Here is a 26,348-nt window from a genome sequence, read left to right as displayed (position 1 = left end):
CAGGCGTGCACGAGCGGCTGCCCTGAACCGCGGGAAGGCCGGGCGGAAGTGCCTGCGCCTCCGGCCGCCTTGGTTACGGCGTTTTCCGCCCCCCGCTACGTCATCGCTCCGAGCCGCGGGGCCGCGGGCCCGGGTCGACGCCCCCTCAGGTAAGGGCCTCTGCTTCTCACCCGTCGCCCCTTTCTTCCGAGCCCTTTCTTTCTTCTTTCCTTTTCCGTTGCGCTGAGAGCGCTGCGCGGTTCTACTGCCTCTTCTGCAGCTCGGACCCCGCGGTTGCCATCTGACCCCAGTGGGGAAAAGGGGTTTTGGTGCCATCGTCTTGGCGACGGAGGGGGTGTTCTCCCCGGTCCACGTGGTACCCCTAGGCCCTGGTGTCCGTGGTTCGTAGAGAGGAGCAATGCTGCTTGACCCCGACGAGCGGGGGCTGGGGCGGCAGCCTGGCTTAAGCAAGGGTAGGGAGAGGCGACCCGCGGGAGTGAGCAGGCCCGGAGGGCTGGGGTTGGGCACAAGCACGGCGTGTGCGCCCTGGGCGGTGGCAGTGGAGACAGATGTCTTGGGCCCTGCCCCTGAACCAGGAGCCACCATGTTGGTGATACCCCCCGGACTGAGCGAGGAGGAGGAGGCTCTGCAGAAGAAATTCAACAAACTGAAGAAGAAGGTGAGGGGGTGTGTGTGTGGGCACGGCCCAACCTTTCACAGACTCACTCCGTGAGTGAGGGGATGGAGGGTCCTGCTGTGGGCCGAGAGACCAGCACCGCTCAGCGTGTACCTCGTCTCTTTTCTGTTCGGTTGGCCATCGAGTTAGCTCCCTTTCCCGGGGCTTTTATTACCACCTAAAAGCTGGTGGTGCGCAAGTGTGGTTTTTCCAGTTCCATCTGGTATCTTGTTGGTAACTTTCACCTATTCTAAATAAAGTTATCTTCCTACCTGTTCTAATGTAGTCCCTCTTTATGATCTTCCAAACGTGGACCGATCACATTCAATCTTCCCATGTGTTTGGAATGAAAAAGTTCAGCTCTGCCCTGGCCAGGTAGCTCAGTTGGTTACAGCATCATCCTTATACACTAACGTTGCAGGTTCAGTCCCCAGTCAGGGCACATACAGGAGTCAACCAACAAATGCATAAGTAAGTGGAACAACATATCAGTGTTTCTTTCTCTCTAAAATCAATTTTTAAAAAAATCTCATCTCTGACTTCCATTTGCATAGCCAAATATTTGCCAAGTCTTCTTGATTCTTTTTTTGTTTTTTTATCCTCACCCAAGGACATTTTTCCATATTTTGTTTAGATAGAATGGGAGGGGGAGAGACAGAGAGAAACATCGACATGAAAGGGACACATCGAGTGGCTGCCTCCCGCACAACCCAACCAGGGCCGGGGACAAACTGCAACCGAGGTACATGCCCTTAGCGGGAACCAGACCTGAGTCTCTCTGGACCGCAGGCCAACACTCTAACCGCTGAGCCAAACCGGCCAGGGCTTGATTCTTTCTTGAAAATAATTTCTCCCATTTATTTTTTTCCTGTGTATTCCATATAGATCAGGTCTTTGCTAACATTCACTTAGACTGTTGTAATGGTCTCTAAACAAGTTTCCTATTAGTGTTTTTCTTTTAACAGACTATTTCATTCTTATTAAGATGAGCCGTTGAAAATGCAAGATTCTCTCCTTTTTCTCAAAACCCTTAAGTGGGTTTGTCTATAGAACAAAACCTTAAGTGCATCCCTTTTTAGTAAAACAGAACTATTCACTACTCCCAAAATGCACATTCCCAAAGCTTTCTTATCTCTGCATTTTTTCACTAGTTTCTTTTTTTTGAATTGCCCTTTTTCTCAGTCTTTGTTGTGCAGATTATACCCAGGGTCCAGTTTAAAGGCCATTTGACATCAGAAAATTTTACTTGCTCTCAAGCAATTTGCATCTCATAAACATTCTTGGCAATTTAGTCTAGTCATTTTATTTCTCGGATTGTAAGTTTGCGGGGAAGGAGCTGTGTCTCGTACTTTTGCACACCCCTGTTGTAAAGTAATGAATGGCATGTTCTTGTTAAATATATAGGGGATGGATGGATGAAGCCCCCAAGAAAGGCACATAGGCTTGTCCTTACTTAGAGCTTATAATCTGGGGCTCTGGTTCATGATTGAATTCTTTGTCTTCACTTTCAAAAATATGAAACTCTGGAAAGCCTCTAGATCCCATGGTTTGGATAACGTAGGCGTCACTGGCACTGGAGATGGTCTGGGGGACCCTATGTAAGAGGCAGGGCTGCCTCGATGAACCACTCCAGGAACACCACCCATATTGCTTTCTCTGAGAAAGGATGCACCCAAGGGCCTTGGGAAATGATCTGGTCAGGGACTGGCCCTCACCAACCCATCTTGTCTAATTCTTGTTCCCAGAAAAAGGCACTGCTGGCTCTGAAGAAGCAAAGTAGCAGCAGCACAGCCAGCCAAGGCGGTGTCAAACGCTGTGAGTGACAGGAAACAGGGCTAGATTGGAAATGGGGAGCACGGGGCTGACCTTTCTCACACCTGGCCAACATAACACCTTTTCGTCACCACCCCAGCACTGTCGGAGCAGCCTGTGGTGGACACAGCCACCGCAACAGAGCAGGCCAAGCAGCTGGTGAAGTCGGGAGCCATCAGTGCCATCAAGGCCGAGACAAAGAACTCAGGCTTCAAACGTTCACGAACCCTAGAGGGGAAGTTAAAAGTAAGTACAAGCAGAAAGGTCATTCAGGGAACACCTGACTTCAGAGGGCATCCCTCCAAGTTGGGATGGAGGTAGGTTTAGGGAAAAGTAATGTCTGTTCAATCATGGGCAAATTGTCTACCACTCTGAGCTTCGGGTTGCTTATCTGAAAAGGAAGGAATGGCTGACTCCTGAATTTTCCATTCTGCACAGCCTGTGGCTGCAGTCCACATGTTAGCACTCTTGGATTGTGTTGTTCGCAGGAGATGAACAGGCTGAAATGTCAACAGGTTCAGGAAATGTTTAGATACATAAAATACTTTAAGGGTACGTTACAGTCATTTATTTTAAAATATCACATAATCAAATAGAAAAGTACAAGAGAATTAAAAGAAGAAAGATAGGCCAGTGGAAGCCGAGAAGAGAGTGAGGAAGAGGAATCCCCTCTGTCCTGTGGTTAGGCAGCCTCCTGCTCCCACACTGAGGTAGGTCTCTACCACCTTCCAGGACCCTGAGAAGGGGCCAGTCCCCACTTTCCAACCTTTCCAAAGGAGCATATCTGCCGAAGACGATCTGCAGGAGGTAAAGGTTCCTAGTCCTCTGTCCCTGAGGGACCCACATGCCAGCAACTAGGAATCCTCTTAACTGAAACTTGATCTTTCTTTCAGTCATCCAGACGTCCCCAAAGGAAATCTCTGTATGAGAGGTCAGCAAGTTAGAGATAGGACTGGGTCCCAGTAGGTAGAGGTGGGGGGCTGCCTGGTCCTTGGGAGGTATGGGGCTGGAGTGGAAGGGGCTGGGGATGCAGAGAGAGTGTTGAGTCTGCAGGGTCTAGGAAGACAAGTAAAGGCCCGCTTTGATCCTCACTGTCTGCGCACCCCTAGCTTTGTGTCTTCCAGTGACCGGCTTCGGGAACTAGGGCCAGATGGAGAAGAGGCAGAAGGCCCTGGGGCTGGTGATGGCCCCCCTCGAAGCTTTGACTGGGGCTATGAGGAACATGGTGGCGGCCGCTCCTCAGTCTCCCCTCCCCGAAGCCGGGACCGCAGTCGTGAACGGAACCGGGACAGAGACCGGGATCGGGACCGGGAACGGGACCGAGACCGGGATCGGGACCGGGAACGGGACCGAGACCGAGATCGGGACCGGGATCGGGACCGGGACCGGGAATGGGACCGAGATCGAGACCAGGACCGAGATCGAGACCGGGAGCGAGACAGAGACCGGGAGCGGGACAGAGACCGGTACCGGGAGCGAGAAGGCCCTTTCCGCAGTGAGTGGGCTTGGCTGGTAGGAAATCCTCAGATGGGATTTAGGTGGCTCCAACTAGAGGAGCCTCTTAACGTGGAGGGTGACAGAGGTACGTCTTGTGATCCCACAGGATCAGACTCGTTCCCTGAACGCCGGGCCCCTCGGAAGGGGAATACTCTCTATGTGTATGGGGAAGACATGACGCCCACCCTCCTTCGTGGGGCCTTCTCTCCCTTTGGAAACATAATTGACCTCTCCATGGACCCACCCAGAAAGTAAGGGTGACGTGGGGCAAAATGATAAGTCTTGGGAGGAACGGGTGTGCGGCCTGGGGGAGGAGGCCAGCGTGACTCCAGTAGTCTGTAAGCGCTGGGTTTGGCTCGGTTCAGAAGAGCCCGTAATCCTTCTGTTGACCCTGTTTTCTCATCCTAGCTGTGCCTTCGTCACCTATGAAAAGATGGAGTCAGCAGATCAGGCCGTTGCTGAGGTTGGGACTTCCCAGATCTGTTCCTCCCACTCCTGCCATCCTGTTTTCTCTAAGTCCTGGGAGCCAGGGGGAAGTCTTGGCAGAGAGAGTCACTCCCTGCTCACACAGGAAACCTTATATTCTTAGGTCCCCGCTCAGTCCACTCCAAGGATGGCAGCTCGTGGCGATCCTCCTTTGGTCTGTCTGTAACGTTTCCCCATTTTCTGCCCCAGCTCAACGGGACCCAGGTAGAGTCCGTGCAGCTCAAAGTTAGCATTGCTCGCAAACAGCCCATGCTGGACGCCGCCACGGGCAAGTCTGTCTGGGGCTCTCTTGGTAAGAAAAAGATTCTTCCTCCCTCGTCCTGTCCTGCACTGCTCCCCTTTCTTTTTGTTCCCCTGCATGTCCCTGGGTTCCCTAGAGGTCTGGATTTGTGGGAAGCTGTGGGAATGGGAAGGAGAGTGGTCAGGCCCTCTGTCGGAAGTAGGAGAAAGAGAAGAGAAAATGTTTGAAAACAACTTCCAATAACTGGAACAGGGAGGAAGTGGAAGCAGGTCAGGTTCGTGAGAAAGATGAGCTTCTCGTGTGGCTTTGTTCATCTGGAGATGACATATAGTTGGTTTTATAAAGCAAGCATTTGGAATAGGGACCTGGAACCCGGGCGTGAGGTGAGAAATGAAAACATAGATTAGTCATCTGTGTCTCAGGGTGGCTGTAAAACAATGGTATCATTGGGGAAGCCGACCTTGGAGAAAAAATTGACCCAGGACTGGGCTTGGGGAATATTCAGGGAATATGGTAGGAAGCAGGCCTCTGTTCCTTGTATCCCAGCCCTCCTGATGTGTTAGGCTGAAGTTGATGCAGCAAAGGAGACAGGAGGGGTCAGGACTGGGAGCTGCACCGGGGGGCCTGGGCCATTGAACCAGAGGACACCAGCTTTGAGAAGAGGGTGAGATCAGCAGTGTCAGGGTACAGAGAGCCAGAGAGTGGGAGCTGGTGTGGGGGGTTCACTCTAGCCCCAGAGTGTCAGGGATGGACTTCTTGGAGATGGGGTGAGGAGAGGGACATGCTGGGTACAGAGGGGAAAGAGGAAGGGGAAGGAGAGCTGGAGGCTCAGGGCAGAATGCTCAGAGCCAAAGCTAGCCCTGGAGTGAGTTTTCATGGGAAGAGTAGCATTTCTCAGTGTGAATAACCCATTTTAGCTGAAATAGTTTTTTCGGCAAAGGAGTGGGCAGAACAAGGGGCTCAGAGCAAGAGTGGCCTTCCAGGTACAAGGAAAGACCTACATGTCAACAAAGGGCTATGGAGATTTTCTGACTTTTAATTTTTGATGTACTGACTCAAAGCAGTAGGTAAGCATCATTCATATTATGTCAGCTATAACATTTGGGATTTTGCTAAAAACCAAACATTTGTTTCAGTATCCCCATGTGTCAGGATAGCAGCATACCTCTCACTCCTTGCCCAGGTGATGGTTTGGCAGGCACTGGCCTGAGGGGCTGAAGAGACACAGGCCATCCCGTCCACCAGAGGGCAGCGTAGAAACTGGCCCGACTGTGGGCCTGGGCTCTCACCAATACTCTCCTTCAGGCGTTAACTAATCCTTTCCTCCCTCCCTAGCTGTCCAGAACAGTCCTAAGGGTTGTCACCGGGACAAAAGGACCGAGATTGTCTACAGTGATGATTACAATGAAAACCTTGTGGATGGCTTCTAGGTTGCAGAGCTGGATTTCTTGTGCCTCGTCTGCCCCAACACTGGTCTCAGTAAAACACTGAGGTGGAAGCTCACACATCTCCCTCAGCCTCTGGTTTTTCAGCACTTGGGATTGAGTTGAGCCTTTAAAAACGGCTGTTGGGCTCCATCTCATTTGTGACAAGGTGGCAGTGTGCACCCCCCCCCCACTCCCTTACACAAAAGGAGCTCGAACACAGCTATTGTCGCAGCTGTTTTAATTTGATCTCATGCCCCTTTCCAGCAAGAAACCCCCTTAGAGAAAACCCAGATCCTCATCTTGGAGTTTGTCCTTGAGCCAGGGTAGCACTTGGAAGAGGTTGATGTGAAAGTCTCGGGCGTGAGCAGGTATCTGGTGCTTCGGCCCGTTCTTGCAGACGTCCACTACACCCCAGCTGATCACACCAACCTGGAGAGGGAGAGGCGTCATGGGTCATGTCGTAGAATTCCTTCCTCTTCCCAGGAAACAAGTGCTGCTGAGTGCCTCTGCACTGACCTAGAACTAGACTGGGACCCAGCTCGGTCTTGTCCTCCGCACCACCCGCGCCAGACACGTGGTCCTGAGCCAGCCAGTTCAGGGAAAGGTTCTGAGGTGAAGCAGGCTCTGCTCTCCCCTGTCTAGCCACATCTGTTGACCTTTCTTGCTTTGGTATCTCCCCACAGTTAGGAAAGGGGAGACTTACTTGAATGAAGCGACTCCTCTTGTGAATAATCAGGGGACCACCAGAATCACCTGTAGGGAGGAGAAGCTGTAGGGAAACTTAGGCCCCAGGAACTTGCAGCTCTACGAAAGAGCTTTTTCTCACCTTTGCAAGTGTTGGGGTCAGCGTAGGGATTCACGCCTCCAGTGCAAAGGAACCTGGGGGTGACCACCTCAGAGATGTCCTTGACTTTATCATAGCCGGGGGCCTTTCGAGCATCCCTCTCACACGCGGCTTTCTATAGGTGAGGTGGGAAGCATGGAAAGAGGGGTGAACGAGGCCTGCAGACGGGGAAGAGGGGCTGAGGACCTCCTGGGGCTGCCACATTTCTCACCTTGTCCCCATTCTTGATGTAGACCTCCTTCCGAACTAGCTTTTTATCCTTGACCAGCTCAGACACAAACAGAGCTTTGATGTCCTTCGCAGGGAGCAGCTCTTCCACTGGGCAGACGGACGGGGAGGGTCATTTCACGCTCCCTCCCCACCGTCTCAGCAGGTGTCCTCCAGCCCTCCCTGCGAGATGGCTCAGGCCCCACTTGTCTCTGGGACTCTCGCCCTAGTGCTCCTCTCCCAGAACATGTCTTACTCTGTTGTTGGCAAGTGGTTGACAGTGGGAGCCTCAAAGCTTGATTTGTCCCCTCAGTGCAAGGGAGACAGATGGGCCTGTTACGGAGAGATGGGGAAACAGGAATGGCCCACTGCACTGCCCCGTCCTCTACCCCCACCTGCAGGCTTTGCTCAGGGAGCCAGGTGTCTGACCTGAGAGTGTCGCTGTATGTCAGCTTCTTCTGGAGCTTGATCAGGGCCACATCATAGTCGTAAAATTCAGGAATTCCTTCTGCTTTTTTCCCATTGATGTTGTACTTGGGGTGAGTTAGGAAGTATTCCACGTCCAAGTTCTTCATCCCTCCTAAGTTCAGAGGAGAGTTGGTACCTCAGGACCACCCACTTCTCTGTGGGCAGCCTCCTTCCTCTGGCCCCACTTCATCCCTGACTGGTTCCGTGTAGGGAGGAAGGGGCTATGTTGAAGGTGAGTGGACTGAGCTCTTCAAGTGGGAGGAGTTAGCCAGAGGGCGAGCTCAGAATTGATTCATTGTGTCATCCTTACCCACGTCGACCTTGATTGAGTGTGCCTGGTCCTCCAGTGTGAAACAGTGTGCTGCGGTCAGCACAAAGTAATTGGACACCACAGCCCCCATGCATCTCTCGAACCCCTTTGGAGGGCGCTGGGGACAATGGCAGAGAGGGAACTGGGCTTTCACAAACATCACAGTCTAACATGAACACCGCCCTTGCCCTACCCCCATTTCACCCTGACTTCACCCCACAAGTCCCTACCACCAGGACGTCATGCTTACAGGGACTGAGATCTTGGCCTGCCATGGTTGTTTGTGGTAGTCAGTACCTTTCTTGTGTTCCCAAGTCATGCCACACAGACCCAGAGCCCGGGATTCATCTGGCAAGAAAAGAAAATGTGCTAGAAGGTAGAATGCTTCACCCCAAATAGCACCTTTTGGAGACAGACACCTATACATCCATGGGGAGCCAAGGCCCTTTAGGAGAAAAGAAAGGCAGGGGCATTTGTCTACTTATGTTGGAAGACAAGAAGTCACTGGCACAGTGAAAAGAATTTGAGACTAAGAGATCAGAAATGGCTGGTTTCAGACCCAACTCTTGCGAGCTTGCTGACCCTTGACATTTCTTGGCCTCAACTCCCACATCTGTAAACAAGGAACTTGAGAAAGATCTCTGATGTCATTGGGAGCTCTGTGGTTCTAAGATCAGGAAGTGGACAGTGCCAGGAAACAATGACACTACAGTAGAAGGAAAGAGAGGCCTTCCAGACTGTCAGGGCTTTGGGAGGAGAGGAAAGATGAATGACTTTGGGGACTCAGGGAGAGCTGTTTGCTGACCATCTTACACCCTTCTGATATCTTCCTACCAAGCATATGCATGAAAACATTCTCCAGGTCTTCCATGTCCTTGACTTTGAACACATGTTTCTCTTTATCTTTCTTGGAAGCCAAAGCATTGATGTTGTCTTCTTTCACCATAGGCCCAACCCCAAACACATAGATGTCTGAGGGAGAAAAGGAGGGTGAGGGTCCAGGCCCTGGGGGAGCAGGGGCTGAGAAAGCAAGGCGTTGGGCCCTGGGCAATGAAACTCACCCAGATAGTCTTCCCTTGGGTTTTTGCGATCCCTACCAATATCCAGCAAGGCCCGAATGTCATGAACGACAGACACTGGGTCTCCACCCATGTTGTGTAAGCCTACAAGAGAGACACTGAGGGTGGGAGGCAAGCAAGAGGGTCAAGGACTACAAACTGGCTAGAAATAGTGACACGTGGCTGGGTGAGTAGGTTGGGAAGGGGATGGAAGTGACATCACGGAGAGCCCCTCCTTGTGAAGTGTCACAGAAAAGAACATGGTTAAGGCCCATTGCTGCTCAGGGCCCCGACAATTCAGTTACATGTGGATGAAGGGCCACACACTGGTGGGGATGGGGTGGACGGGAAAGGGCCCTCTGACCATCAGTCATCAGAATGATGACATGGCGGGTGCGGTTCCAGCCCTCAGGGGGGGTGTTCCCTGCCCAGCTCATCATGTTGTAAACCGCCAGGAGGGCCTTCTTGGTGTTAGTGCCAGTCTTCAACTTGTGATCTGAGGGAAGGAAACAGATCATCACCTCACTGGTCTTCCAAGCCATCCTTGAACCCCAGAGGCCTGTCAGCAACAGATCCCACGTTTTCTGACTTTTTTTTTTTTTTTGCTACGTGCCCCTGGCAGGAACCGAACACGGGACTCTCTGGTCCACAGGCCGACGCTCCAACCGCTGAGCCAAACCAGCCAGGGCTTTTCAACTTTTTTAGTTGTCACCCCACTGACTTCCCTTTGACTGCAAAGTGACCCTCTCAGCCCCTGACAGGTTCCCACCAACCTCTGTTCCCCATTGACCCTGCTGTCTAACCATGCACTACAAAGTGGTCCTCCCGCCCTCCATGTGGTCTTGCAACATCCCTGAAACGACCTCTCTGACTGCAAAGTGAACTTCCCACCACTCCCATCCCTGACTTCTGACCTTCATAGTTGATTTTGTTGAGCTGCTCTGTGACCCAGGCTGCATTGCTGCTCTCTGCTTGGGACACTTTGATCAAAACGTTGGTGTCTGTGGCATATGTCACTAGACCATATTTTGGCTTTACCCCATAACTTGCCACCTGGGGGAAGCAAAGAGTAATGGCATTGCAAGTAGAATACTTTGCTGGGACAGGAAAGATCATGGTAGGAGGGCTGACTGGCCACTCTTGTTCACAGGGGAGACTTGGTTAAAGGTTCAAATCAAGGGGAAGGAGGACAGAATAGGACCTGAGGCTTTTCTGGAACCCTGTGGCTCAGAGGGACTGGGAGCACCAGGAAGCTAATCCTGTCAGGGCAGTGAGATCCATGCTGGGTCTCCACATTTAAGGAGAGGGGGCCCACCTTCTCAATGAAGGCTTTGAGGCAGTTCTTGGCTCCCGTGAAATTGTGCTCCCCAACGCTGTCTGATCCATCCAGCACCAGGTAGATGTTCATGGAGCCCGAGGGGTCCAGGACAATCTTCCTCTTCTGTTGTTCCCCTGGTGCCACCAGAGACACTCAGGCTCCAGCATGCATGGTTCTCCTGCCCTCCTCCCAATTCCCTGCCCCACCTCCCGCTCTGCCTTCAAACCTGGGGTGTGCCCATCCTCAGCATCGACTCCTTCTATAGTCTCTGTCAGGGAAGACAGGAAGGCTTCGGCCACCTCCCCAGGGGTATCGTACATGAAAGAGTCTAGGAGAGGTCAGAAATCAGATCAAATGTCTGGGAGGTTCAGGGTCACAGTGACCAGAAAGACGGGATGGTGGTTTTCCAGAGTGAGAAGGACTCAGAAGGAATTTCTACAGGGAGGTTTAGAAGTGAAAGGGCTGGGTGGGGAGAGGGGAAGAAGACTTGTGCCCTGGTTTGGGGACTTGAGGATGAGAGAGCAAGACCTGACCTGCGGGCTTGGGTCAAGGGTCACCTTGGCAAGAAGGCTCCGTTCCACTCCAAGAGCCACCTTCCTGGCACGTTCGCTGCTGGGAGCCACGCAGGGTGAGTCCCCGGCTGCAGTGGTAGGTGACACTGTCTTCAAGGCGGTACTGGGTGCCCACCTTCCTTGTGCCAATGGGGATGCCTGGGTTGGGGCAGTACCCCGCTGCAGAGGCACGAGGCAAGAAGGTGAGGGCGAAAGCCAGAGGCCCCGAGGAAAAGCCAGAGCCAGGAGCTATGGTGCCAGTTCCTCAGGCTCCAGCATGGCCAGGGACAGGCTACCATCTTGGGGGAAGGCGATGCTTCTCACCTCCGTTGTCACAGATTGCCGTTTGCCCATCCCACCGACCAGTCACTTGGCAGCTGCGGTTGGCAGAGCCCCGGAGAGTGTAACCATCGTAACAGTGGAAAGAGATCTCATCACTCAGATTGTAGTAGGGGGCCCGGGGCCAGTACTCCCCATTCTCAAAGTTCTGTGGTCTTGGGCAACGAATTGCTTTGGGAAAGAGGGACAGGCAGAAGTTACTGAGAGGGAAAAGCTATCTTTTAGAGTATCCCTCCTGGTCTCAAGGTCCCTGTCACAGAAAAAGTACCTTCTCGGTCCCACAGGGGCAGCGTCTACCCTCGACCCCTGGAGGGTCCCTCAACCCATGGGCAGTCCACTGCTCCTCTCCCATTCCTGGTCCTGGGTAGATGGTGAGCAAAGGCTGGCTCTCCGTCCTCCCTCCGTCCTCCTGCCTACCTCAACCCCAAACAGCTCCTACACTTGCTCAGCCCACCTTGTCAGCCTGCCTGGTCTCAATACACTCTAATCTCATGCTAGTGTGGACCTCAACCGCCACCTGCTCCGACCTGCTGGCCCATGCCCACCGTCACTGCCCACTAACCTCTGCATTCTGCCTTCTTGACGGTTTTTTGGTCTCCGGTCTGCAGGGTGCTCCAGGACCCTGTGGATCTGCAGGTGCGAACCTGCACAGGGTACGGGTAGAAGCCAGAGGGGCAAATGTACTCCAATGCCTGGCCATCCCTGAGCAGCCGGAAGGAGCCACCTTTGATCTCTACTCCCTGCAGAGAGCAGGAGCTTTGGGGCTCAGCCACAGGCAATGGCGACGTGCTCACACCTAAGAAGACAGGCTGATGAAGGCCAAGGAGAGATGGGGGGGGGGTAGCAAGAGCGGGGCCAGTGACCCTAGCTTACCTCCAGACAAGAGGCCCAGGACCAAGGGTATGAGGCAGAGCCAGGGCCTGGGATTGCTCCATGTGGCCATGGAAGGCAGGAGAGAGACTAGGGCTGGAGGTAGGACGACCTTTCCCAGCTTGTTCTGCATGTCCGTCTGCTGTGTCCAAGCTGAACCTGCAGACCTTCCCCTGCCCCCCAACAACCTCCAGCCTTTTATGCAATCGAAGGGCTGGCACCTGCGCTCACCCTGCCTGCCCTGCCCACATCACTTTCCGGAATTCCAAGAGGGAGGGCCCCACTGTGCTGCCTGTCAAGGAAACTGCACAAGACTCACCCTTTGCTGCCCAGGGTCCAGGACTCTCCCCTTCAACAGCCCCTCTCAGCCACAGTTCCTCCCCAGAGACCCCCGACTGCCCCCTTAGGGACCAGAAATAAGGCCCCAGCCGACTCCCCTGTTGGCTGGTATGGAGCAGAGTCCCTGTTTGTCCAGCAGGGTCTCTGACCTGCCTCCTGCGGTTCCTGGAATCACTCCTGCCTTCCCCACCCCCCAAGCAGAGGCACAGACAGATGTGGAAATCACTGATTTTTATTAATTTCACAACTGGGAAGTTCCACGTGAAAGTGAAAGGAGAGTGAGTTCCGAAAAGCCGAGGGGGAGCTGGGCTCCTTCAGGGCGAGGCGTGTGGACGGTCACAGGGTCTGAGGCAGGACTTCAGAGGGGGAGCATGGCAGCAATGGCAGGGCCTGCAGGGCAGCCCAGGGTCAGTGGGCATAATTAAAGGGGCAAAAAGGTCAAGACACCCTCCAGGTGCTGCCTCAGCCAGGGCTGCAGGCGGAAGAGACTGAGGTGGAAATCCCGAGCGACCTTGCCGCTGGGGGTTCTCCTGCGGGGTTTTTCCTCAGATCTGCTGCAGGGGTTGTAGAGACCCCAGCTCACCAGGCCCACCTGGAAGAAAGAATGAGACAGGAGGCAGCCTCAGCCCCAGGTCCAAGCCCCAGCCTCCCTTGTCACCCCGCAGGCCAAGATCCTATAACCACAGTCCTGCGAGCTTCTCCCTTCTCTCCTCACCTGAAAAAACCGGAATCTCCGCTCAAGGAAAACTGCTCCCCCAGACTCTCCTGCAGAGACGAGGCATAGGAGACTGTCGTCCTGACTCTCGCCTTGCTCCCCACACTCCGCCACGCACACTAGCCTCCCCTCAAGAATCCAAGCTCCGGGGTGGGGGGTGGGAGCCACTCACCCTTGCAGGGATTGTCATCATTGTCCATCCCACTGCACAGGAACTGGTCTGTCACCACCTCTCTGACATCTGTCAAGTTGGGGAATGTGGTTTTGTCTTGGGAGACGACCTCAGTACATCTTGCCCACTACAGCAGGAGTATAAAGAAGGTGGAATGAGCAGGCCCAGGGTTACCTGAAAGTCCAGCTAGACCTGGGGTGAGGAGGGGTCAGATGGAGAAAGCAGCCAGAGCTGGGGGAGACAGAAGCATTATGGGTGATGCCCAGGGGAACCCCATCCCCCGACAGCATCCCAGACCTGATACCCTCACCTCCGTCCCTGTCTTGAGGTTAATGTTCAGTTTGTCCCCATTAAAGGCCACAAAGTGAGCAGGAACGCTCAGTTTGTTCAGAAGTTCGCTCTCTGCAGTCAAGGAGAAGGGGAGGTTCGTGCTGATCCCTTAACCCAGCATCCAGTCTTCTGACTTGGGGGCTGGAGCACAGCCCCTGTCATTACCCCCACGCCCTGGTCCCAGCTCCTCACACACCTGAAGCCCCAGCACTCACCGTGGTCTCGGCAGGTGCTGCCTGGGGGTCTCCGCAGAGCCAGATTGGCTCCTACTGTGCAGGGAAGGCAGATGGGCCTGGGGAGAATGGTAGAGGTCACACAGGCCTGTCCTTGGTGCCCCCTCCTCCCAGGGCTGCCAGAGTGCTCTACCACCAATGCCGGCACCTGGCATGGGTGGACATCTTCACTCTCTGGGCCAGCTTCAGCAGGGCAATGTCATCACCATAGAACTCCGGGATGCCTCGGTGCTTCTTGGCATGGACATCAAAGCTGGCGGAGATCACTGCCTTCTCAACCTCAAACTCTTTGCCCAAATGGGATTGGGGGTCCCCTGGGAACAACATGGCAGATGAGGCTGGGCCAGGATTCCTGAAGGGGCAGAGGCTAGGGACAAGGGGTGGGAGCTCTAGCCGTGGGGTCGGGAGCCTGTGGGGGCCCTGCCTTACCCACAGTGACCCTCCACAGGGAATAGTCCTTGTCCGCGTGGTGGAAGCAGTGAGCAGCTGTCAGGACCCACTGGTCTGAGATGAGGGCCCCCCGGCAGGTGTCCCGGCTCTTGGGCTGCAAGGGAACAGGTGATCTTCAGGGACTGTGGTTTTCTGCCTCAGGGCCGCTTTCACCTCTAGGATCCAAGCCCATCCCTCCTTCCCGGTACCTTGATAGTGACATGCCAGGGTGTCCTCTCCTGGACAGAGGCATTAGCTGACATGTTCCCCACCCCACATATGGTGTCTACGAGCTGGGAGACATCTGTGGGTGTGAGGAATAGATGGGGAAGGAGGCAGGTCAGGGGCACGAGCCCTGGCTGGCTCCTCACCGGGAGGGCAAACAAAGCTCACTCACCCAGCATGTGCTCAAAGACCTGGTACAGAGCCTTCGTGTCCTGCAGAATGAAGGCATGCCTCTCGCCATCCTTCTTGGACCCCAGCTCATTCAGTTCTCTCCAGTCCACATCCAGCTTGCCCACCCCAATGGCATAGATGTCTGATGGAGAGAAGGAAATCACCAGAATCTTGTGGCTGGGGACTACCCGCGAGACAGGAGGCTGTATTTAGAGTTCACTGTATTTAAAGCCCTACATGAATCCTGGCCGGTTTGCTCAGCAGTTAGAGAGTCAGCCTGCGGTCCAGAGAGACCCGGTTCGGTTCCCGCTAAGGGCACGTACCTCGGTTGCAGTTTGTCCCCGGCCCTTGTTGGTCGTGCGGGTGGCAGCCACTCGATGTGTCCCTTTCACATCGATGTTTCTCTCTTTTCCTCTCTCTCCCTCCTACTCTATCTGAACAAAAAATGTCCTCGGGTGAGGATAAAAAAAATAATAATAAAATAAAGCTCTTCATGAGCCCCACCTCCACCCCATACCATCTGACTTTGTTTTCTCCCACTGCTCACCCCTTGCTCTCTTCCAGGCACACAGCCTCCGTGAAGCTCCCCAATCCGTGGGCACGCTCTGCCTCGTCCGCTCCTCCCCAGTCCCCACATGGCTCACTTTCTTACCGTTTTAAGTCTCGACTCAAACATCACTATCTCAGCACGCTCTTCCCTGGCCTCGTTGTCTGAAACCACAGTGCCCCAAACACCTCCATTTCCGGCCTGCTTCGTTTCCACTTTCATATATGTCACGACCCGCTGCGCCACGGATTCCTCATGCCTTTTGTTTAATGCCCACAGCGGGTAGAACTGTGTCCCCCAAAAGGATGTGTGCAAATCCTAACCCCTGGTACCTGTGAATGTGACCTTATTTGTTTGTTTTTGGTACATTCCCCTAGAGGGAACTGAAGCCGGGTCTCTCTGGTCCACAGACCGACGCTCCAACTGCTGAGCCACACGGGCCAGGGCAAACGTGACCTTATTTGGAAATAGGGTCTTTACAGATGTGACCGAGTTAAGGTGAGGTCACACTGGATCAGAGTGGACCCTGATCTGCTGTCTGCTGTCCTCACCACAGGGAGGACGCTACATGGCGACACAGGGATGATCTGCAGGAGGAGGGCGTGAAGACAGAGGCAGAGACCGGCTTGTCCTGCCACGAGCCAAGGGCGCTGGGCGGCCAGAGCTGGGAGAGAGAGGAAGGGTCCTTCCCAGAGCCTCCAGAAGGAGCACAGCTCTGCAGACACCTTGGTTTTGGACTTCTAGCCTCTTGAACGAGAGAGAATGAATTTTGGTTGTTTTAAGCCACCCAAGTTTGCATAATTTGTTGCACCAGCCCTTGCAGACTGATACAGAGGGACATCCCCATGGAGCAGGCACTGCTGTCTGTTTGGTTCACAGCTCTGTCTTAGCCTGGTGCCTAGCCCAGGACCCCCAGAAGTACTTTAAAATGACTGAATAAATAAGAACTCATGAATGTAGCATGGAGGCAAAAGTTTGGACCTGGTCTTCCTCTGTAAAATGTAGGCTCTGGGAGAGGGGCCTGGAGAACCGGCCCACACAACCATCCAGGCCCATCCAGGCACCGCCTCTGGGTGAGCGTGGGTGCCAGTCAGAACTGCCCTATGGTGGCCGGAATCCGGCCTCCTCCCGCCCTTTGCACCCCTCTGGCCCTGCTTTGCTGTCAGAGGCCCACTGCACGTAAGGGGTAAGGGGTGAGGTGCTCAGCCAGCCCGTGGGAGGCGGCTCCCTCAGGCAGCAACCTATCACGCCCTTGCTGTTCTCTTTGACTGTGTCCCTTCCGTTCCGCTTCTTTTTCTTTCTTTCTTTTATTGATTTTTAGAGAGAAAGGAAGGGGGAGAGAGAGACAGAAACATCAATGAGAGAGAACATCGACTGGCCGCCTCCTGCATGCTCCCCACTGGGGATCAGGCCCACAACCTGGGCATGTGCCCTGACCAGGAATTGAACCAGTGACCTCTTGGTGCAGGGTCGATGCTCAACCACTGAGCCACACTGGCTGGGCTGTTTCTGCTTCTTTTTTTTTTTTTTTTTTTTTATCCTCACCCAAGGACATTTTTCCATTTTTTGTTCAGGTAGAGTGGGAGGGAGAGAGAGGAAGAGAGAGAGAGGGAAACATCGATGTGAAAGGGACACATCGAGTGGCTGCCACCCGCACGACCAACCAGGGCCGGGGACAAACTGCAACCGAGGTACGTGCCCTTAGCGGGAACCGAACCCAGGTCTCTCAGGACCACAGGCCGATGCTCTAACCGCTGAGCCAAACCGGCCAGGGCCTGTTTCTGCTTCTTTTTAATAAAGTGTTTTTGAGCATTTCAACCTGGCCCAATGATGCTAAGGAGTGAGGGTGTGGGGTTTGGGCTCTGCATTTTCTGGGCCCAAGTTTTACAGAAGAATCTGCTTTCCACGGATGGTGGGGTGGGGCAGTCAACCCTGGGGCTGGAGACCAGCTGCCTTCCCTTATCTGGAGCGCTTTTCTCTGAAGTTCTTTTTTGGTCGAAGGTCAGCGCATTTGCATTCAGTCCGAACCTGAGGAACCATTCCTTTGGAGTTTGCAGCTGCCAACGCTTCAGTTACTTATCTGTGCTGTTCCAGGGAAAGTGCGGGGACAGTCCCTGCAGCACCCAGTGCTTTCCTCCTGGGGGGCGTCACGAACACAAAATGGTGGACGGAGGGGTGTGACGGGAAAGATGACGGCTGCTAGCACACCCTGTGCTTCTCTGAACCAGGCAAGGTCTGAGCACTTGGCCCTCGCGGCCTACGAGGCCCCCTTACAGTGAGGGAACTACTCACAGCACAGCCCACGGAGGATGAAGGCGTGGCAGTGTGAGTCCAGGCTCTGCGACCTGACAGAGTGACACCGCAGGGCGGCCGTTCTCCAAGGAAAGAAAGCCAAGGTGCTGGAACCCTGGCTACGGGCCTTGCGCCCCTGCAGGGGCATACAGATGGGGGGGGGTGGAGGCTCACCCAGGTAGTCATTCCTCGTCTGGTTGATGTTCAAGATTTCTTTGATATTGTCCACAGCTGGCTTGGGAGAGCCCCCCATGTTGGACTTTCCTAGAACAGAGGGAAAAGAATTGTTCATCTGGGTGGATATATCAGGATTCCTCACAGCACGGAGGACTAGGGAGGTATTCATCCCAAGAACCTCAACACCTACACTTCCTGTCTGAGTTTTACTAAAATTCTCTGTATTTCAGGCACTAGGCCAGGAGTTTCATTTACTTTATCTCATTTAATTCTCATGAAACCCAGGAAGCGTGCGTATCCTCATTCTACAGACAAGAACACAGTTCTGAAGGGCGACGCAATGTGGACAAAACCAAGAGCTCAATGACGGCCGAATCCACTGCGCGTTGCCCCTCCACCTTTTACACAAACTGCTGAAATGTCCCTCCATACACTTGTGTAAGGAAAGGAAAGCAGCTATTATTTTCATCATTGTTTCCATCATTGCCTTCAACACTATTTCTATTGTTAACACTATTTCTACTTTAAAAGTAAGACATGGAGGCCCAGAGTGCCAGGGAACACCAAGATGCAGGTGTCCCAACCCCACCGCGACGCCCCTCCCACTGTGCCGGCCCCAGTCAGAGACGGACACTCACCATCAGTCAGGAGGAGGATGGCGTGCCGGATGCCGTTCCAGGTCGTCATGCTCATGCCCCGCTGTTGCATTTGGTTATTCATCATGATATAGACACTGTTTAGGGCCTCATAGATGTTGGTCCCTGTTCCATTTTCATGGTCTGGAATATGTAAAGAGGAAGGGAGGAGGGAGTCACTAATTCCCCAACCACTGGAAGTGAAATTACCAACTGGCTGGATAGACTCAGACCTTGGATATCCAGGTAGAGATTTGGCATCATTGCCTGTTCAGGCATTAAAAGCCATTCGTCGCCCTGGCCAGTGTTCTCGGTGGTTAGAGCACCAGCCCATGGACCAAACTGTCGCAGGTTTGATTCCCAGTCAAGGGCATGTACCAGTCAAGGGTTACAGGTTCAATCCCCACCCCACCCCCGGTTGGAGCACATGCAGGAGGCAACCAATCGCTATGTCTCTCTCATATCAATGTTTCTCTCCCTCCCCACTCTCCTCCCTTCCACTCTCTCTATAAATCAATGGGAAAATATCTTCAGATGAGGATTTTAAAAAAAGAGCCATTCCCCTGAGAAGTGCTCATTGCATAACTCCACAAGGCCACCCTAAAGTCCCCAGATGCAAAGATGGGGTTTCCAAAGACATTGGGCTGTGTTTGCACCTGCTGCCTACCCCCAGGTGGTTTACCATGACATGGGAGACTACAGTGCTGAGCCACGACAATCAGACCGTGAGGAGCGAGACCTGCACAACGCACTGGGTGAGCAGCACCTTAGAGGAAGGCAGGAGCTGGCGGGAGCTGGGCACCTGGGACCTGACTTGGAAACCCGAGGAACCAGAGCCGGAGCCCTGAGACTTGATGCCACCAAGAGGTCCACTCGTCCAGATCTGTCTCATCCCCTTCCCCTCCCATCCCTTCATTTGATGAACCCAGACCTTTATAGTTGATATTGTCCAGACGATAGATCACCTCGGTCACATCCCGGGAATGATCGTGCAGGACAGACAGGATTACTTTGGGCTTTGATGCAAAGGTGATGATGGCAACACTCACATTGATCTCAAAGCTGAAGATCTGTGAAGGGGGTGAGAGGTGGTGTCAGAGGCCCCAAAGCCAAAGGCTTGCTGGTAAGAGAGCAAGCAAAGGGCCCCGGAAGAGGCTGAGAGCTCGGACTGGCAAAGGCAAGTCTATGCGTAGACACTAAGAAACTGTTACTTGGAAGAACTACAGAAACTGACATTTGTTGACCATCTACTCTCTTTTACAGGCTCGTTCCTCATTCGATCTTTTTCTTTTTGTATTTATTGATTTGAGAGAGAAAGAGAGAGAAGAAGGTAGAAAGAGAGAGGGAAACTGTTGTGTTGTTCCACCCATTTATTCATTCATTGCTTGACTTCTGTGTGCCCTGAGTGGGGTCCTTGGTGCATCGGGGCGATGCTCCAGCCAACTGAACTACCGGGCCAGCGCCTCATTTAATCTTCACAGCAACTCTGAGGGGAGCATGAGGGTCCCTATTTTACAGACAAGGACATTGAGGTTTTGTTACCTTGCCCCAGGTCTCACCACTGATAAGAGGTGGAGGTAGGATTTGAACTTGCTTGTGCAACTCTGAGGCACCCAATGATCATATTTTGCAGCCTCATGGTTTAGTAAATGACTTAAGGAACACAGAAATCTCCTTTAAAATGTAGCTGGGAGGAAAAACATATATGCACATAAACTATTGTGAAAAGCATAAGTACCAAGGAAAATGTGGTCATTGAATTTAAATCATGGCTTCCAAACTCTTCTGTTCATGCATCTCATCAGTAAGGACATTTTGAGCACATACCCCGATAAAGGTATATATACTTGTAAACTATACTCATATTTATAAAGTGTATCATTATAAACACACGAAAATATTAAAATGTTTTCAAATTATTAAATATTAACATTGGTTAATATTGATTTCATTTAAGTTCAAATTATTCAACAGGGATACCGGTATTTTTCTGCCATCCCTAATGGACTATATTGTGTACCCCTCTGTGGAGAACTCAGTGCTGTTCATCTTTGGCGTCCCCAGCACCCAGCACCCAGCACGGTGCCTGCTGTATCGTAGGTGTCTGTGAAATAAAAGATGTGATCTATGAACTGAATCCATGATGCCTGCAGAGCATAGTCTATGGGCTGTGAGGGGGATTCTGAACAAGGGAAGGAAACAGAGAGACAGTGGGTGCAGGAAGGCCTGCCCGGTGCCCAGACTTCAGTTTTCTGACCCTGTCCACCATGAGGGTGGCGCTGTCCTTGAAGATACGGAAGTCTTCTTCCTTCACGCTCTGAGAGGCATCCAGGAGCAGGTAGAGGTTCAGGTGACCAGATCGCTGGATTTGGATTTTTCGGCCCACACTTTCTGGGAGAAATGTGGAAGGGGAGGGTCAGGTTTCCACCTCCGACATGCTCTCTTGCCAAGGGGCTCAGGCCTCCCTGCCTCCCTCCAGTCAGCACCATCCTGCTGAGCCCACCAGAGGCCGAGCCTCCAGGAAGCCTGCCCAGCGACCTGCGGTCCTGCCACAAACACTCACCCTTCCTCTTCTGTGTGGGGTTGGTGGATCCAAGCAGGTGGGACAGAGAGGTGCCCAGGGCAGGGGACACATCCTCAGGAAAGTCGTAAGAGTAGGGTTCTGTGGGAAGAGCCACGGGGTGAGCCGAGGCGGGGGCTGGTGCCCAGGAGTCTCAGGAGGGTCAGGGCAGTACTCACGGCGGCAGATGGGCTCCGTCCCGCTCCAGACGCCGCTGCCCTGGCACTCCCGCACCGCAGACCCTGTCAGCACCAGACTCGAGGAGCAGCGGTAGCTGACCTTGTCCCCATGGCCAAATCGGGACCCCGTCCGCACCGAGCCCACTGAGATGCCCGGGTTGGGGCAGTGGCCAGCTGCAAGTGAACACAGGAGATGGAGGTGAGCGGGCCACCCCTCAAGCCCTGGCCCTGCTCGCCTGCCCTGTCCCTCCAGCTCTTCCTCCGCCCCGGCCCCCCAGAGCCTCTGCAGGCTCCTTGGTCCCCCCGGGTGTAGACAGAACACCTTAAGGAGGGTCAAGTGCTCAGAGCTCAGTGGCCTCGGTCGCCAGTTCAAACATCCCAGGCCCAGCCCAGGGACTCAGCCTGCATCCATCCCAGACCTGGGCAGACGCCAGCAGAGAAGCCATCTCCAGAGAGGACATTGGCACTTCCTGAACCACAATGAGTCATCACTACACACCCGTCAGCATGGCCAAAACTAAAACAATGGGCCACTCAGGCCTGGCTGGGTAGCTCAGTTGGTTAGAGCGTCAAGGTTTCGGGTTCAATCCCTGGTCAGGGCACATACAAGAATCAACCAATGAATGCATAAATAAGTGGAACAACACATCGATGTCTGTTTCTCTCTCTTTTAAAATCAATAAATAAAAATTTAATAAAAAGATGCCCTGGCTGGTTTGGCTCAGCAGTTAGAGTGTCGGCCCGTGGTCCAGAGAGACCCGGGTTCGGTTCCCGCTAAGGGCATGTACCTCGGTTGCAGTTTGTCCCCGGCCCTGGTTGGGTTGTGCGGGTGGCAGCCACTCGATGTGTCCCTTTCACATCGATGTTTCTCTCTCTCTCTCTCTCTCTCTCTCTCTCTCTCCCTCTCCCTCTCCCTCTCCCTCTCCCTCTCCCTCTCCCTCTCCCTCTCTCTCCCTCCTACCCTATATGAACAAAAAAAATGGAAAAAATGTCCTCGGGTGAGGATTAAAAAAAAGAGAGATGGGGAATTCCAAGTGTCGGACACGTGAGCCCACTGAACTTGGCTACATCACGGGGTGCGGGCAGGACTGCCTGCCGGCCTCCCCGAAAGCGAGCGTGCCCACCAGGTCCCCAGTTCCACTCCCAGATAACCCGCTCGAGAGAAACAAGTGCATGGAAGTCACCCAGGAGCGCTCACAGAGCTCACTCATCATAGCCCACACTGGAAGTAACCCCAGTGCCCACCAACAGAATGGTGAAATAGATCATAACGTACTCATGTAATGGAAATACACAGCAATAAAAATAAATCGCAACACACAGGACGAGGAGGATGAGCCTTCCGGACAGTGTCGGGTGAGGGAAGACGAAGAAGCTCACACTCTGCATGGTCCCGTTTGTACGGGGGTAAGAACCAGCTGAACCATCCCAGGGACACCGAAGTCAGAAGGCTGGGCACCTTGCAGAGGGGCGGGGGCCTCCCGCGCTGCTGGATGTGTTCTCTCTCCGGTGGTGGTTACATGGGTGGACACGTGTGCAAGTTCAAGCTAAATACATAAGATCTGTAGACTTTACTGCAGGTAGATTCTACCTCAATATTCAAAACGATTTTATTTATGTTCAAATAAATGGCTACTTGTCGGCATCAAGGGCATGAGCAAGGGAGCCAACAGCTGGGCCACCAGGGAGGGAAGGGTCCTGCCACTTCACGGACTCTGTGTCCTCAGGACTATGTGCTCAGAACCAGGACCCAGGAAGCTCCCAAACCTGCAGACAAATGAGGCTCCAGGGAACCCGGGGAGCCCCACATTGCCGGGCCGAGCCCCTCACCACTCACCAGCACAGTCGCAACCATGACAAAGTGTATGTGGCCCTTCTCAGATCCCAAGCCCTGTTCTAGGCTCACTAACATCCCTCACTTCATCCACATGACAACCCATTTAACCTCTCCATGCCCGTTTTCATATAGTCGCACCCTTACCACCCCCATTTCACAGATGTGAAAACAGACAAAGAGAGGACAAACAACCTGCCCAAACTCTGTCAAGGTCAGAGGCAGGCGTGGCACCCAGCCGGGCTCCAGAGGCAAGGCACTTACGCGCCGCCCTCTCACCGGCCGTCTGCCCTGCAGGCCCATGGGTCCTGAACACAAGTCTTGCTTTGAGGCTTTGAAAAAGCTGCACAGTGTGTGGGCCTTTATGTTGGATCTGAAGCTTAGAACCAACTGCCTTGACCCAGGCTCCTGCAGGCCTGATGTGCGACCTGTCGATCTCAGTTTACCCAAACCCAGGAATGTTATTCTGACACTAGGAACACCAGGCCCCTTACTCCACGGAGGCTCCCTGCACGCACACTGGCCGCAGGGCTGCTGGAAGTCCCCAGCCCCACGCAGCCAGCAGTCAGGACACTCACCGCCGTTGTCACACACAGCCGTCTCCCCATCCCACATGCCGTTGGGGCGGCACTGCCGTACCGGGGAGCCCCGCAGCACGAAGCCATCCTCACACTGGAAGCTCAGGTTGCCGCCCACAGGGTGGGACCCCAGTCTTGGGGTGTACATGCCATTCTCAAAGGAAACAGGGGCCGGACAGCGAACAGCTGGAGAGAGAGGGGAAGGGGGATATGGGGATGGACAGATAACACGCCCAGGGCCCCGAGTGGGTGCCATTCACCGGACGCAGAGGGTTAGCCCGCCGACCGTCTGCGTATTAGGCTGGTGCCCATGCGATTGGGTGAGCACTGGCGACTTCGCACCGCTCAACCTAACACGCTCATAAATAGCCACTTTTCTCAGCCCCACTCCTGGGGTCCCCAAATGTCCCCCGAGTGGGCAGAATCATGCAGTCAACTGTTAAATATTTTTAAAATCATCACAGGCGTTTAGCACCCCACAATCTGTCAAACCCACTGCCAGCGCCCTGTTGTGGACTCGTGGCGAGCCCCAGGGAAAGCTGCCCGCCCTCCCTCCCACGCCATCCAGTGAGGTTAAGGCCCACTCTGAGCAAACCCTAGACGAGGCTCTGAGGTAGCCGAGCACGGGAGCCTCACGTTTGCAGACGGCCTTTGTCCACAGGCCGGGTCTTGGGGTTTGCCACCTCCCGTTGCTCAGGCACAGTCTGGACGCAGGGACTGGGTACCGGCCCTGGGGGCAGGAGTAGACAAGCACACTCCCAGGGGCCCAGCCGTGGCTGAGGGTGAAATTGCCCCCAGAGATGTTCACGTTCCGAGGGCAGGAGGGCGCAGCTGCAGCCAAGCCTGTGGGCATGGGGACAAGACACAGAACTGGACAAAGAAGGAAGGCACCATCCTAACCCTGGGAGGAGCCAAGGAAAGCAAGAGACTGTTTCCAGCATGGAAACTCACCCGGGGTGGCAGCAGCCTCGCCCAAGGACCCCAACATCCCCCTCCCTCGCTCCTACCTGGGTATAGGGGCAACAGGCAAAGCAGAGCCATGAATGAGCCCATGGTGTCCACCTTCAGGGCAGTGACAGGCAGTGAACTAGGAGAAAAGGTCATCTGACTTCCCGAAAACCAGAGCTGGCTCAGCAACTGCTTCGTTTGCTGCCAGAGAAGAAAACCAGGGAGTGGCAGGGGGGTGGCCTCCTGCCAGGAGAAAACAGTCAGAAGCTGGGGACTGAGCTGAGGGGTGAGCGCGCCCCAGTCCCAACATAGCGGGTGAGTCCGCGAGCCTGCACCGTCTCCACTGGCAGGCTCCTCCCGCGGGACACTCCGCCTGCACACACGCTGGTGCACGAAGAGTCCGAACCCACCAACCATCCACGATATTGCAAAACCACTTGCTTAGATAAAGTTTGTTTTCTTCTGGGTTTTGCCAAGTGAACTTTACCTATTGAGAGCCTGAGACAGTGCTGTCTACTCGGTCAGAAACTCCAAGAGATTGAGATGCACTTTCTCGAACTTCTTGATCCATAAGAGCAGTTACAATCTTCCCAGCTGCCCTTCCCCAGAGAGAATCTGGGGACAAAAAAATGAAACCAACAATTAGTTTTAGAGACTGGAAAAAATTTTAGAACATTTTTACAGAAAGTTCAGTAGATAAAATTTCCAACTTATAAAATAAATCAGTCTGGCTGGTGTGGCTCAGTGGCTGAGCACTGACTCATGCACCAAGAGGTCGCCAGTTCAATTCCCAATCAGGACACATGCCCAGGTTGTGGGCCCAGGCCCCGGAGGGGGCGGGGGGCACGCAGGAGGCGACCAATCGATGTTCTCTCTCATTGATGTTTCTATTTCTCTCTCTTTCTCCCTTCCTCTCTCTAAAATCAATAAAGAAAAAAATTTTTTTAATAAATCAATGTTGGGTTGGTTACTCAAAGGAATGAAAGTATTTGGGGTGGGGCTTTTAAGTCGGAACCTGTGTTGTGTGCAGTGGGAGAGCAAGGAGCCCCACGGAACCCCTCTGCCACTCTGTCACACTATGTGAGGTAGAAACAAATAACGTTAATCAAAAGTGAAGATGAACCATCTCTTAAGTGATCACTTAAGTTTGTGAAAACTCTTTTGATTTACAAATAACTCCTCAGAAACACACACACACACACTGGGGCCCCCTTGGGCCCACTGACTGCAGGCATGAAGACTGTGACACCCCTGGTTTGGGGGGTCCCCAAGCTGCTGCTATGGCAGAGCTGCTGGTTCCTCCCCCAAACCCAGCACTGTTCTCCCCCTCTGTATTAAGAGATGTTTAGCAAGACACACAGTCACCCAGCAAAAACTACATTTCCCAGTTTCCTTTGCAGCTGGTTGCCAGGTGACATGGTCCTGGCTAATAGGATGTGAGTAGAACTGCTGTGTGTAACTTCCAAGTTATGCCCCTAAAATAAAAGAGGAGTATGCCCTCCCCTTCTGATGCACTGGACTGTAAACCTGGCGGTGATTCGAGAACAACATCCCAGGGACGACAGCAAACAGAGGGCCTGGGTCCCCGACACTGCATTGGTATCATGCCAGCCCTGCCCACCCGCTTCAACTGTTACAAGAGAGATACAAACTGTCTCAAGGGTGGTGGACATTAGAGACGTTCACAAATGTTCTGGCTTTGCCTCCTTTCAGTCACACAGCAGGATCGACCTTCCCCACCCATTTGCTTGGCCAATGAAACTGAGTGACATGTATCGCTTCTAGGCGGCAGCTCCGTGAGCCAATGCAGGCACCGTTTGAGATGGTGCTCCGTCTGCCCAGATCCCTGGGTGGCACCAAGAGCGGGACCCCTGCTGACCCTCAGCAGACATGTCACATAC

At 53.6% G+C, this 26,348-nt stretch overlaps 3 protein-coding genes across 6 annotated transcripts; 1 reads left to right on the top strand and 2 right to left on the bottom strand.

The window, feature by feature from the left end:
* Window positions 1-99: 99 nt before the first annotated feature.
* NELFE (negative elongation factor complex member E) lies at window positions 100-6,328 on the top strand. 4 transcript variants are annotated; one of them, XM_036248637.1, is made up of 11 exons: window positions 100-149; window positions 576-658; window positions 2,401-2,470; window positions 2,568-2,713; window positions 3,200-3,274; window positions 3,361-3,398; window positions 3,577-3,962; window positions 4,071-4,215; window positions 4,373-4,427; window positions 4,640-4,742; window positions 6,027-6,328. In XM_036248637.1, the coding sequence occupies exons 2-11, from the start codon at window positions 584-586 to the stop codon at window positions 6,119-6,121; spliced, it is 1,188 nt and encodes a 395-aa protein (XP_036104530.1). In that variant the 5' UTR covers window positions 100-149; window positions 576-583; the 3' UTR covers window positions 6,122-6,328. The 4 variants fall into 4 exon arrangements, with proteins under 4 accessions (XP_036104530.1, XP_036104528.1, XP_036104529.1 ...); XM_036248635.1 differs by having other exon boundaries at window positions 119-149; window positions 260-658; XM_036248636.1 differs by having other exon boundaries at window positions 121-452.
* CFB (complement factor B) lies at window positions 6,325-12,584 on the bottom strand. The gene is made up of 18 exons (XM_036248633.1): window positions 12,087-12,584; window positions 11,776-12,009; window positions 11,199-11,384; window positions 10,881-11,054; window positions 10,550-10,651; window positions 10,321-10,457; window positions 9,920-10,058; window positions 9,370-9,501; window positions 9,009-9,110; window positions 8,782-8,919; window positions 8,198-8,295; window positions 7,948-8,065; window positions 7,599-7,749; window positions 7,426-7,502; window positions 7,174-7,280; window positions 6,945-7,077; window positions 6,822-6,871; window positions 6,325-6,547 (listed from the first exon to the last, which is right to left on the bottom strand). Exons 1-18 carry the CDS (start codon window positions 12,214-12,216, stop codon window positions 6,395-6,397), a joined length of 2,361 nt encoding a protein of 786 aa, XP_036104526.1. The 5' UTR covers window positions 12,217-12,584; the 3' UTR covers window positions 6,325-6,394.
* Window positions 12,585-12,677: 93 nt separating this feature from the next.
* Window positions 12,678-24,827, bottom strand: C2 (complement C2). Its single transcript, XM_036248738.1, has 18 exons — window positions 24,507-24,827; window positions 24,136-24,342; window positions 23,500-23,685; window positions 21,088-21,261; window positions 20,912-21,010; window positions 20,606-20,739; window positions 19,280-19,418; window positions 18,352-18,492; window positions 17,711-17,800; window positions 14,699-14,839; window positions 14,511-14,605; window positions 14,302-14,416; window positions 14,021-14,186; window positions 13,855-13,931; window positions 13,620-13,711; window positions 13,310-13,436; window positions 13,138-13,187; window positions 12,678-13,014 (listed from the first exon to the last, which is right to left on the bottom strand). The coding sequence occupies exons 1-18, from the start codon at window positions 24,601-24,603 to the stop codon at window positions 12,844-12,846; spliced, it is 2,301 nt and encodes a 766-aa protein (XP_036104631.1). The 5' UTR covers window positions 24,604-24,827; the 3' UTR covers window positions 12,678-12,843.
* Between the last annotated feature and the right edge of the window lie 1,521 nt (window positions 24,828-26,348).

Source organism: Molossus molossus, unplaced genomic scaffold, assembly GCF_014108415.1.
Source record: "Molossus molossus isolate mMolMol1 unplaced genomic scaffold, mMolMol1.p scaffold_m16_p_8, whole genome shotgun sequence".
Classification (NCBI taxonomy): Eukaryota; Metazoa; Chordata; class Mammalia; order Chiroptera; family Molossidae; genus Molossus; species Molossus molossus.
This window is presented reverse-complemented; position numbering and strand designations above follow the sequence as displayed.

What these genes read in the sequence shown, in the direction of transcription:
- NELFE (XM_036248635.1), top strand. Translation starts at nt 398, where the DNA reads ATGCTGCTTGACCCCGACGAGCGGGGGCTGGGGCGGCAGCCTGGCTTA. An exon ending in CCAAGGCGGTGTCAAACGCT is followed by an intron (nt 2,471 to 2,567) that starts GTGAGTGACAGG and finishes TCACCACCCCAG; the next exon opens with CACTGTCGGAGCAGCCTGTG. An exon ending in GTCTGTCTGGGGCTCTCTTG is followed by an intron (nt 4,743 to 6,026) that starts GTAAGAAAAAGA and finishes CTCCCTCCCTAG; the next exon opens with CTGTCCAGAACAGTCCTAAG.
- CFB (XM_036248633.1), bottom strand. Translation starts at nt 12,216, where the DNA reads ATGCAGAACAAGCTGGGAAAGGTCGTCCTACCTCCAGCCCTAGTCTCT. An exon ending in CAAGAAGGCAGAATGCAGAG is followed by an intron (nt 11,385 to 11,775) that starts GTTAGTGGGCAG and finishes TCTTTCCCAAAG; the next exon opens with CAATTCGTTGCCCAAGACCA. An exon ending in AACCACTTGCCAACAACAGA is followed by an intron (nt 7,281 to 7,425) that starts GTAAGACATGTT and finishes CCGTCTGCCCAG; the next exon opens with TGGAAGAGCTGCTCCCTGCG.
- C2 (XM_036248738.1), bottom strand. Translation starts at nt 24,603, where the DNA reads ATGACCTTTTCTCCTAGTTCACTGCCTGTCACTGCCCTGAAGGTGGAC. An exon ending in GGCTGTGTGTGACAACGGCG is followed by an intron (nt 21,262 to 23,499) that starts GTGAGTGTCCTG and finishes GTTCACTTGCAG; the next exon opens with CTGGCCACTGCCCCAACCCG. An exon ending in CCCCACACAGAAGAGGAAGG is followed by an intron (nt 20,740 to 20,911) that starts GTGAGTGTTTGT and finishes CATTTCTCCCAG; the next exon opens with AAAGTGTGGGCCGAAAAATC.